Source organism: Panicum hallii, chromosome 4 (assembly GCF_002211085.1).
Source record: "Panicum hallii strain FIL2 chromosome 4, PHallii_v3.1, whole genome shotgun sequence".
NCBI classification, from domain to species: Eukaryota; Viridiplantae; Streptophyta; class Magnoliopsida; order Poales; family Poaceae; genus Panicum; species Panicum hallii.
The window spans coordinates 18,637,488-18,648,809 of NC_038045.1; the positions used below are offsets into that span (position 1 = coordinate 18,637,488).

The following is an 11,322-nucleotide window of genomic DNA, read 5'->3' on the forward strand; positions in this document are numbered from 1 at the left end:
CAATACAACCAAACACCATTTTAAGTTTATAATAAGTCTCTCTATGTGAGGGGCTTATGAGTTTATAATAAAGCTCTCCAAACCAAACACCCCTGCCACCCCTCTTGCTGCTTGTTCGGACTGAGCGATGGGCTTGCCAAGATCAAACGGTTTTTAGGTTTGATGCCTTCAGCATTCGGTTCTTGGGACCTCCGACGGAGCAAAAAAAAGGAAAAAAAAAAAAACCATCCACTTGATTTTAATGTTATCCTCTTTATTTCTCCCTCCCACCTTTGGTGTTGCCTTACAAATCAACCATCGTCGACAATAGAATGCTCCGCTTAATTGATCATGCAAAGACGGTAGCTAACCCTTACAAGCCCAGAGATCTATCATCATAACATTGCATTGTGGTGGAGGGGGCTCGTATTTAGTGACGAGGCACATAATTGTGGCAGAGAAGCATTAAACGCTTTGCGCTCCCCCTACCTTGTTGCATGCCCTCCGTCTCTGTTATTACTCGTACTCCATCAGCATGGCTGCTGAGTCACTACTCATCCTTGTACTTCTTCCATTACCTAGACGTTGAATTGAGTTTAAGATGTGAACTAGGGAATATTTTCCCTCGATCCATTAGATGGTTCCATTATGTAAATCTAACCTTGCTCCTCTCCTCACGTTTTGAGTTTTGTTTACAATGCACAATGGAGCTTGCTCTTAATTTTACAAAACTACATATATTCATGACATTGTAGCAAAGAAAACTTCTTATTAGCATTTCACACAACTACTCAACATCTAATGACATAATTATAAAATTGAAAAGAACTATGACAGAGCATATATGATATTAGACTTACCAAAATATTCTTTGTTTGGATGACACACACGGATCTACGGTTCATTTTCTGAAAGTTGTAATTCCTTGTTAACGGAGGCCAAACTTATTACGCTTTTATGAAATTGTCACTGGAAGCAAAAAAAAAAAAGATTCTTGCTACAATAACATAAATAGTTAATGTTTGTAAAATTAATTGATTCTGATTCTTGGATGGTTTGAATTGAGCAACAGGACTCCAATAAAAATCTTATGTTTCAAAAAAATGAAGGTCAATGCGTAACAAGTGCTCAATTCCCCTTCTTCCCCATTGGTGGGAGGGGGGCACGAGCGCCTTGTAGTTAGAATCGTTCCAATCAAATAGGATGTAAATTTTTTTGTCCTTAATAGTTGTGATGCTTTTGAAAAAATATGCATCCTGATTTTGCTTGCGATCCTATAAGAAATAAAAGCAAGCTTTAAACAGGTTTTTTTGCTAATAAGCTTGAAATTCAATATGCGGTAGTCATGCACAAAATCTTGTGCTTCGTTCTCACAATAAAAGCATCATCGACCCACTTACGTTAACTGTAAAAGCAATCTTTAAACAGTGTCGATGTTAACTGTCCAGTTCCAGGTTCAGTCACTACCAACCCATAGTCACAACCAACTCACTTACGTTCAATTACACAATGTCAATGTTTAAAGCCAAAATTGCGTCCAGGTTACAGTTTAACTGCGTAGAGGCAGCATTTTGGCGTTGTCGGTTGGGAAGGACGCCGTTTGCCGGGGGAGGCCGGGGGCCTGGACAGGGATAGCAACGGATACCCAAAACATGATGCATTTTAACTCTATTAGGGTACAAACATGGGTCAATTCTTATAACCTTAATAGGTAAAATTTCAGACCCGTCGGGTTTACGGGCATGGCCGGGTACAGTAGAACATGAACCCGCAAACCCGTGGGCTTGTTAAACCCGGTCCATCAAACAAATAAGCCCACAGCTTCATAGCTCAACCCAACTAACTTGGCCTAATTACTCAAGTATATAAGACCAGAACCATCACCAAAACCCTAACCTAACCCTTCCCTCCCTTTTTCCATTCAGCAGCCGCACGCAGGGGTGACGGCGCATCTGGATTCTGGCCTCGCCCCCCCCCACCCGCGCACGCTCAGAAGACGCGCGCTCACCTCCGCCTGCCTCGTCATCCCGCGCGCACAGAGGTCGCGCGCTCGCCTTGCCAGCCTCGTGGTCCCGATGCCGCACACTCGCCTGCTAGCCGTAGCGTCCGCCACGCATGCCCAGTGGCCACACGCTCTCTCACCCCACGCGCGTGCTCGCCCTGCCGTGCCGCCCTCGCTCGCCCGGCCGCGCGTGCTCGCCTTGCCATGCCACCCTCGCAGCCATATCCGCGCGCTCGGCCTTCGTGCACGGCGCCCCCCGGCTCAGCCTCCACCCCATTGTCAGCGCCGCGGCCCAGTGGTGCTGTCGGGCACGGGCGACCCGCAGGTCGCCCAAAACCTGAGCAGGCATGTTTGGGCACAAAATTGTACCCGTGACGGATTGTGAGTTTTTTAACAGGCAGATTTTGTGTTCACGGTTATGGGTTTGGGATGGGTAAACCCAGCGGGACCGTAACCGTTGCCATCCCTAATCTGGACCTGACGCAAAAGTCTCCGGGATTCAGTCCTTTCCAGGTGCAAGTGGTGGATGGAATGGAAGAGGGAGGGGGAGACGTCCACGTCCCTCCCCCACGTAGCGACAGAAGGGAAAAAAAAGTAGAACGAGGCACGAGTGCACGACGAGTATCCGCGCGGCGCATCCGACGCTCGCCTCCCGTCGGGCTGGCGCCCGCCCGTGGTTTCGCTCCACCGGCCGCCACCGCCACGCGCGCGCGCAGGCAGCGTTCCTCCGTCGTTTTTCCCACGGCCGCCGCCGTCGGCAGCGTGGAATACGCGTCAGAGCCTTCGCATGCGGCCTCATCGCTTTCGGTCGTTTCCTCTCTCTCTCTCTCTGCTGGCCGTTCTTTCTTAACCCCCAATTAAACCAGGCAGGCAGGCACGGGCACGGGCGCACGGCTTGGCCCGCTCCCCTGACTCTTCTGCCTTGGGTCCCCTTGCCGACCGTTTCAACTTTCAATCCATTTATTGTTGTTTTTAGGCTGACAGAAAAAGGACTATATGGCATTGCTCCATTGTGAGGTGGACTGTGAAGCTGTGAACACGTTGCCCCTAAAAAGAAGAAAAAGTTGCGAACACGTTGAGAGGCCAGGAATATGTCCAACAGCGACGGGAACAGATGAAACAAGGTTTCTAAAGGCCCTCTTTGAAAAGAAATGCAGGAATAATATTGCGTTAATTTTACTATTACTATTTCTAAAGCAAGTAATAATTTCTTTCTTAATCTGTCGATCGGAATTCTAAGGCCAATCTTAATGGGAGTATCATAGGTGTGTTATGAGCATTAAATATCATATCACATCAGCAAATTTGCTGACATGATAGAGTCATTTATAAGAAGAGAGGAGGGGGAGTTTTATGAAACGAGAGAGGAGTGTCAGCACCCCTCCGGTACACTTACCAAATTCTCAATCTTAGTAATTATGCGATAACACTCCCCATTGATACTGGCCTAATCAATCTCGGACAAATCAATCGGAACCATAACTGGAACTCGGATAAATTAATCGGAATCTGGACAATCATTACCTCACGCGGTCACGACACGGAGTGAAAAAATAAAAAGTTGGTGGTCTCACTTAGCGACGCACGGGCAGTGTGCTACTTTTTTTAATAACAAAATGTATTTCCCGTTCCTCCGTTTGAAGGATTGGTTTAGGCAGTCTCATTAACTTAAAGTACATACCAGGCCAAGTTCTCCTAGAAAGGTTTATATGAGTAAAAAATAGTTCTATCCTTGACCATTATATTTTTTTCTTAGTGTTCATTATCAGCATAAGTAGTTTAATTTCAGAACCTGCTGAAACCATTTTCAAGGGACGAATCCATTATATCGCCCTAAAAGAAAGTACCTTTTGGTTATACCTGTATTGATTAAATACCGAGTTTTCTAGAAAATCGTGGAGGCAATAACAGTAAGCATGTTGCTCGTGTACAAACGTGAGGGAAGCCAGCCAGTAGAGCGAACCACTCCGGGTTGATCTAGTCAATTCCAATATTTTACTGCAGGTGGTACAGCATTCAATAGCCATTTCTGACCCAGCTTACCCGCATAACCTTGACAGAATGACAGCGAGGTTGCTTTGACCTTGAGCTCTCGTCTAATCTCACGCGCCCCCCCCCCCCCCCTGACGACACACACAGTCACAGGGACAAAACCGTCTCGCAAAAAATCTCCCCTTGCTTCCAGGAAGTTGCACCTGGCCCGGCACGTCACCGTCACGGCCGTCCGTCAAGTAACGGCGCAGCCCAGAATAAAAATCAGCTGCCCCCAGCAGCCTTCCCCTTTCTCTCTCCCTCCGTCTTGGCTTGCCATTCCTCCCTCTTCCTTGCTGCGCACTGCAAACCAACCAAACCTTCCTCCCTTGGCTCTCTCTCTCTCTCTCTCTCTCTCTCTCTCTCTCCGCCCTGCGTGAACCGCGGAGCAAGAAGTAAGGGGGCCGTTGCCTCGTTTGGGGGGCTGGGACTGGGAGGACGCCTACAAATCGGTCGCCTCTCCAATTCGGGCGCGGTGAGCCGCTCCTCCTCGCCCTTCCTGCTTCCCCGTCCCGCGATTTCCGCTGTAATTCCTGTGGTGCTGCGGGGGTTCGGGATTGGATCGATGGGGATGTGATCTGATCTGAGGTGCTGCGTTGCAGGTTTGGGCTGGGAGGAAAGCAATCCGTTGGGGCTGTAGCCCCCATCGGGGGTGCGGATTGAAGGAATCGTCCCATTTCGTGTGCTCCCCGATCGGTGGGGGGAAGGGGGGGGGGGCGCAAGGGTTTGCTACTTTCTGGTGAGCCATTCCACTGATTTCTGCTATGATTTGTGTGTTTTTTTTTCGGATGGGGATTTGAGCGAGCCTTTGACTGATTGCTCCAAATAGTCAGGCCATCGCATCCTGCGCTACGCGATTGGGGATTCGGCCATCGAGCCTGCGCTGCGCGATTGGGGATTCGGCCATCGGCGGGGCGAAGTGACGGTTCGGCGCCACTTTTCCCCAATACTGGTACGTTTTCCTTGCCATCTCTTCCGATTTCCCCTGTCATCTGTTTTGTTTTCTGCTGTGTTTACTGAAAGCCCTCTAATTTTTGTGCAGATTTAATTTGCCTGGAACCCGAGATGGGATTGTAATCACGGTCGCTGTTCTGTGCGGCTCTCTGAGGGTTTCATCCATCCTTGAGTGGGAAGGAAGGAACCCTTGGATATCCGTCTCCATGGCGTCCACTTTGTAGTTTCCGGAATCTAACTTGGTAGTGCTAGTGTAAATATTAGTGGTAGCAGCTGTTGAGGAAGCTCCGGCCTCCTTAGTAGCCTCCCTGTGAAGATGTCGTCCGCAGGTGTCATCGCCCTCGGGCCAGTCCCGGAAGACCCTGCCTTCCTTCCCATCTGCTTCAACGCCAGCCGCTCGCCGCACTGCTTGTCCGGGTCGCAGCTGCAGGATTCCATTCTTATTTTCCTCGCTGTGCCTGGCATGCCGCCCATGCCCATGAGCGTGCTGGGATCTGAGTCCATCGCCTCAGTCAAGCTGCGCATCCAGCGGTTCAAGGGTTTTGTGGTGACGAAGCAGCGGCTTGTGCTGGATGGCCATGAGCTGGCACGCAACAATTGCCCGGTCAAGGATTATGGGCTGGCCGAGGGAAATGTTCTGCACCTTGTTATTCGGCTATCTGATCTCCGGGTGATTAACATTGAGACTGCTGCTGGGAAGAAGTTTCAGTTTCAGGTGGACCAAAGCCGCAATGTCAAATATCTCAAGACTAAGCTGGCAGATGAGGATGATGAGGATATTGGTAACCCGGAGGATCACAAGCTTGAGTATGATGGTGAGGAGCTTGAGGACCACCAGCTGATTGCTGATATTAGCAAGAGGGATGATACCGTGATTCACCTGTTCATCCGCAAACCAGCAAAGGTACGAACACAGCAAGTTGATAGAGATACTTTGGTCACAGTTGTCAATCCACAGGAGAAAGGCAACCTGCAAAATGAAGCTCATGCTGTGAAATCTGCAAAATCAGCTGGTTTTAGGCCTGCTCCTGTTGAACCAGTTATTGTTAATAGAAAAGTGAAGTTGTCACCTGAAGTGATGAGAATGATAAGTTCAACCATAGCTGGCCTGGAGAAAGGACACCTGCCTGTGATGTCAGCTGAAGGTTCAGGTGGGGTTTACTTCATGCGAGATGCAACAGGTCAGAAGATTGTGGCCGTGTTTAAGCCTATCGATGAGGAACCTATGGCTGAAAACAACCCAAGGGGCCTTCCTTTGTCCACTGATGGTGAAGGAATGAAAAGGGGAACAATTGTAGGGGAAGGAGCATTTAGGGAAGTCGCAGCTTATATTCTTGACCATCCAGTTGGTGATCGTATATCTGGTAACAATGTTGGGTTTTCTGGTGTGCCTCCCACAACATTGGTCCGAAGCATACATAGGGGGAAGAGCTTTAAGATTGGGTCACTGCAGATGTTCATGGAGAACAATGGAAGCACTGAGGATATGGGTCCTAGAGCTTTCTCTGTCAAGGAGGTTCACAAAATAGCAGTTTTAGATATTAGGTTAGCAAATGCTGATCGTCATGCTGGGAATATTCTAGTGCACAAGGAGGAAGAAGGTGACAACTACAAGCTGATTCCAATTGATCATGGCTACTGCTTGCCTGAGAAGGTGATTATCTGCCTTACATTACCTGTTCGGTTTGTGCATTGTAGTTATTTTGCGAGTCTAACTTGGCTTATGTTGCCCTATTGCTATGCAGTTTGAAGATTGTACATTTGAGTGGCTCTACTGGCCCCAAGCCCGTGAGCCATTCAATGATGAAGCCGTTGAATACATCAAATCACTTGATGCTGAAAAGGACATCAAACTTCTCAAGTTCCATGGGTGGGAGCTGTCTCCAAAATGTGCTCGTGTCCTGTGCATCAGCACCATGCTTCTCAAGAAAGGTGCAGCTCGTGGCCTCACACCATTTGACATAGGGCGCGTACTGTGTAGGGGAACTGTGAATAGAGACTCTGAGATTGAGGACATCATCCAGGAAGCAGAGGATGCTGTTCTCCCAGGGTCAAGCGAAAATATGTTCTTAGAAACCATATCTGAAATCATAGACCGTCACCTCGACAAGGAGTTTGCTTAGAGTTTCAGAATAACTGATCTAGTTGTTCCAGCTGTATCCAGTTTGTTGTAATTATGTTGACAAGGCACTGGTCAAGAGACTAATGATTTCATTTGTTTGTATCCTCAAATGATTTCACTTGGTTGTAGTTGCTCAAGTACTTTGCTTATGCACATTTTGTGAATATATGCCTGTTGGGTCAGACCTTATCAGCGTGGTGTGAATCGTGTATTTGTGGCGACTGTTTCTTGACATGGATATTTATCAACTGATTTTCACTGGACCTGCTCTTAGTTCTGCCGCCCACGAAGGGTACCTAAGCCTGGCTTAGGTTAAGAATAAGAGCCATGTTCCGGTGATTGGAAGGTACCGGTAGTACTTGATGATACTTTTTTCTCTAATTTTTTCTAACCGCTGATCTGAGACAGATTGATTAAAGAAGTTGAAAAATAACTTAAAGGGTATTCCAGTTATTGTCTATTTTTCCTATCCGTAAACCCCTCTACACTCTGAAAAAAAAATTGAACGCAGATCGTGGTTTGGCGCTCCCATCCTGACGCCTCGTTCAGCACGCGCCGCCGCCGTTCCCCGCTCCTCCGAGCGCCCGCGGCCCTCGTACGTGTCCGGCAACATCTGGTCTGTCAACGGTGACGTGACGATGAAGCCTTCCTAGACCCAGAAGAGCGGAGTCCAGCACATGAGGCCTGTTGGTCGCGGCGAGCATAACGACACCGCTGTTGCTGGTAAAGCCGTCCATCCCTGTCAAGTGTCAAGAGCTGGTTGATAGCCTGCTCTCTTTCGTCATTGCTGCCACCGAGCCCAGCACCATTCTGCCTCCCGACAACATTAATCTCATCAATGAAGACAATGCAGGGCGCCTTGGCCTTGGCCTTCTCGAAGAAGTCGCGGACCCTGGACTGGAGGCACCGACACTGACGAAGAGCTCGACGAACCCTGACGCCGCGCAGAAGAAGGCTACCCCGGCCTCACCAGCGACGGCACGCGCGAGCAGAGTTTTACGTGTACCCGACGGACCGAGCAGGAGACATCCCTTGGGGATCTTGCCACCCAGAGCCCCGCGCAGGAGAGAAAGGAAGAGGAGGTTGCCGACGAAGGTGAGGAAGCCGCCGGACCCCGCGTTCTCGCCCTCGGAGACAGAGATGTCGACGTTGTTGGTGGCGAGGATGTTGATGAGGTCGAGGTTGTTGGGGACGACGACGGTGGCGCGGCGGCCGTCGACGGCGGTGAGCTGGAGGAGCCCGCCGTCCTTGGACATAAAACAGCCAAGAATTCACCTATGTGCAGGCTCGAGGCGGACGCATGTGGGGACGTGGGGTACGGGTTGTGCTCAGTGCTCGCCTGACCGGAGCGCGCCGGCGACGGCGTCCACGACCTGTGACGCGGTACGGAAGCACACCTATCCCAGCCACGCCGAGCTATCTCAGACAAAGTAGAGAAACTGAATTTACCGATTTACCGTTTACTGAATTAAAATATTTAAATTAAAATAGGTACTGGTCCCGTCGTATTTGGTACCGGTACTACCAATTTGGTACTCAGTATCTTTTCCCTGGTACCTCCTCCTATGTTTCAACCATTTGATGTCGCTCGATGGACCGTTCCTATTTTTTTCAACCACCATAAAATTTCTCTAAGAATAAACCTGGAATATATTATTGCTTCCATGTTGGAGTGAACAGCGATCAACGTGGTACAGTTAATTTTCCTTCAGTTCGTAAGCAAATATATGCTGAAGGATATTATGGGTTCATCAATTTTGCAAGTTTTGCAAGCCTATTTGATTCGGTTATGCATGTTTTGCATTGTTTTAAATTCAGATTTTGGATGTTCTGTAGTGAGTATGTTTCTTTCATACATGTAGCAGTGACCTTGTAGTTCCTTCCGATTTTGACTGGTTGGTACAGCTTGCAAAATAAGATATTGATAATTTGCTGTTGTTTTTCTAAGCATCCATGTCACTTCTTTCATGCTATTTCAGCAACTGTACGATGGAAAACAAAAAAAAATTATGGTTGTGATGCGCTTATGATCACTGGACTTCTGGTTGTATTAAGGTCATGTAGAATTTGGAAGAATGCATTAGGTAGGTGATGGGTTTGTGTCATTGATGGATTACTTTGGAAATACTAATAGAAGATAGGATTGGTTCTGAATTCAGGCCAAGAAAATTGTCTCGTAGTGCCAATAGTTGTTCAGCACAGTAATGTAACAAATCCATCACTTCATATGCAAATAGTAGTTTTGGTAGGGAGTAAGCTTTCCTGTCGGAAATACAATTGGTATGGGGTGGTGTGGAGCTGGACTAGACAACCCTTTTCCTCATGTTGGACGCCTGTATTCATGTTCCCTTGCCTTCTGGGGCCGGGGTAATCACTACATGCATGCCTGCCCATGATTGCACGATTGAATAGTGATTCCGGGAGCCACCTGTAGCAACTTGCATTCTAGCAAGAGTTTTTTCTGTACTTTTTTTTCCTGCTTTGGTGGTGATTGGTGAAAGACAAATTGGGTTCAAGGATGCATAGCAAGACAGGTGTTAACTTGATTGAAGCAAGATTGGTGCCTATATTACTGTCGTTTCAGCGTCAAGATCTTGTGCTACGGATTAGCATAGGGATTTGATCTAAGGCTGCGTTTGGTTTAGCTTTCTGAACTTGTTTCTGCTTTCAGAAAGCAGAAGCTGAACCAAATGGGTTCAGCTTTTCTGCAGCTGTTTTGAAAAAGTTTTTTTTGGTACAAATTTGAAAGTAGGTTGTACCCTTTTACAGCTTTTTCAAATTTGTGAAAACTACCCACCTACTATTGGTCACGTATATACCCTTTCAATTCTTTTTATATATAAGAAAATAAAGATTTTCATGTATAAAAAAATAAAAAAGAATAAAAAAGTTAACTCCAAATATTTATATATAAAATAAAGATTTAAAGAAAAAAGAATTTGGTCATCACAAAGAAATATTGTATACTGTCAATTTGCATAAAGATAATATATAACTTTTTCACAGTCGACAACTCACGGCAGTTTGAATCAAACGACTTTCAGCTTTTTCACAGCAGGCGTCTCATAACATCTTTTTCACAGCAGATATCTGACAACAGTTTTTTCACAGCTCACAGCTGAACCAAACGCACCCTAAATCATCAATGTGATTAATAGATCTTTTGAATTTAATATAATTCTAAACAATTTAAGGTTGCTTGCTGATTATCGATGGACTACCTTGTGTTTATTTGTTTTCACTAATTTAAATCTTTGCACCTTGAATGTTAAAATGGCAAACTTTTGCTGAGCACAAGGACCTGTATTGAAAGTGCAGTCCAACATTATACATTGTTGGGAGCAAAGCATTTGGGATTGAACTTATAGTTGAATCATGTAAATTTCACAATCCAAGTACCAAACTGAAGGTAACGGGGTGCACCATGCTAGAAGGCTAGAAGCTCATGGTGACGGAACTAGAACCTGTTATTCTTCACTAATACTAAAGGATTCATACAACAAATCACATGTTTCATATGATTTGACTGCACCTAAATTCAGGAACACAGAATCGTATAAATATTTTGCTTAACAAATAACCATATGTTTTACATGCTATACTGCAGGTAAGCCTTACAAATTGTTTAGAAACGGTGCAAGTTTACCCAGCAAGAGGTAGAAAAATAACATTAAGCCCTACCTATTAGCTTCACTGCTACTGAACCAGTACACGACCACTGAAACATAAATGTCGAACATGGGAGCCATCTAGTCGACCTTGCCGTATCCATAGGATCCATCTTAGCTGTCCAGATCCCCTGTTTCAAGTCACAATAAAGCAAAAACACTGCAAAATATATGTACACAATGGCTTGGCACTTCTCAAAGAATAAAAATCTAGATCATCTAACCTCACTGCAAGCATACAACCAGTGTCTCAATAGAACATCGATAGTACTTCAGTAGACAGTACAAATTCCGTTGAGTACAAAAACTTTTATTAGAAAAAAATACGATGCTCCCATACAGCTCATTTGAACATCACTACAGCTAACTAATTTTTTTATCTCCATTTCACTGTGGATCACAGGAATAAACAGATTAGATTTTTAAAAAATCCTACTGGATCAAGCTGCTACAACCAAGCAGCAGGATTCCTCCTAATTTTGCAGTTGGGAGGAGATGGCGGCTTCAGAGTCTGAAATTTGCTTTATTGGTTTGCGTGATGAAAATTGGATCGTCTGTGCGACTGT

General features: G+C 46.3%; 2 protein-coding genes across 3 annotated transcripts; both read left to right on the forward strand.

Moving 5' to 3' along the window:
• The first annotated feature begins 4,265 nt into the window (after positions 1-4,265).
• Positions 4,266-7,237, forward strand: LOC112889048 (phosphatidylinositol 4-kinase gamma 4-like). 2 transcript variants are annotated; one of them, XM_025955525.1, is made up of 5 exons: positions 4,266-4,487; positions 4,615-4,751; positions 4,842-4,964; positions 5,055-6,620; positions 6,712-7,237. In XM_025955525.1, exons 4-5 carry the CDS (start codon positions 5,283-5,285, stop codon positions 7,087-7,089), a joined length of 1,716 nt encoding a protein of 571 aa, XP_025811310.1. In that variant the 5' UTR covers positions 4,266-4,487; positions 4,615-4,751; positions 4,842-4,964; positions 5,055-5,282; the 3' UTR covers positions 7,090-7,237. The 2 variants fall into 2 exon arrangements, with proteins under 2 accessions (XP_025811310.1, XP_025811311.1); XM_025955526.1 differs by having other exon boundaries at positions 4,846-4,964.
• A 110-nt stretch (positions 7,238-7,347) lies between these two features.
• LOC112889049 lies at positions 7,348-8,702 on the forward strand. Its single transcript, XM_025955527.1, has 3 exons — positions 7,348-7,434; positions 7,600-7,811; positions 7,942-8,702. Exons 2-3 carry the CDS (start codon positions 7,766-7,768, stop codon positions 8,520-8,522), a joined length of 627 nt encoding a protein of 208 aa, XP_025811312.1. The 5' UTR covers positions 7,348-7,434; positions 7,600-7,765; the 3' UTR covers positions 8,523-8,702.
• Positions 8,703-11,322: the final 2,620 nt, after the last annotated feature.

Excerpts from the sequence above, each read along its gene's own strand:
- LOC112889048 (XM_025955525.1), top strand. The coding sequence starts at position 5,283 with ATGTCGTCCGCAGGTGTCATCGCCCTCGGGCCAGTCCCGGAAGACCCT. Across the intron at positions 6,621-6,711 it reads GCTACTGCTTGCCTGAGAAG|TTTGAAGATTGTACATTTGA; the intron begins GTGATTATCTGC and ends ATTGCTATGCAG.
- LOC112889049 (XM_025955527.1), top strand. The coding sequence starts at position 7,766 with ATGAGGCCTGTTGGTCGCGGCGAGCATAACGACACCGCTGTTGCTG. Across the intron at positions 7,812-7,941 it reads TAACGACACCGCTGTTGCTG|GGCGCCTTGGCCTTGGCCTT; the intron begins GTAAAGCCGTCC and ends AAGACAATGCAG.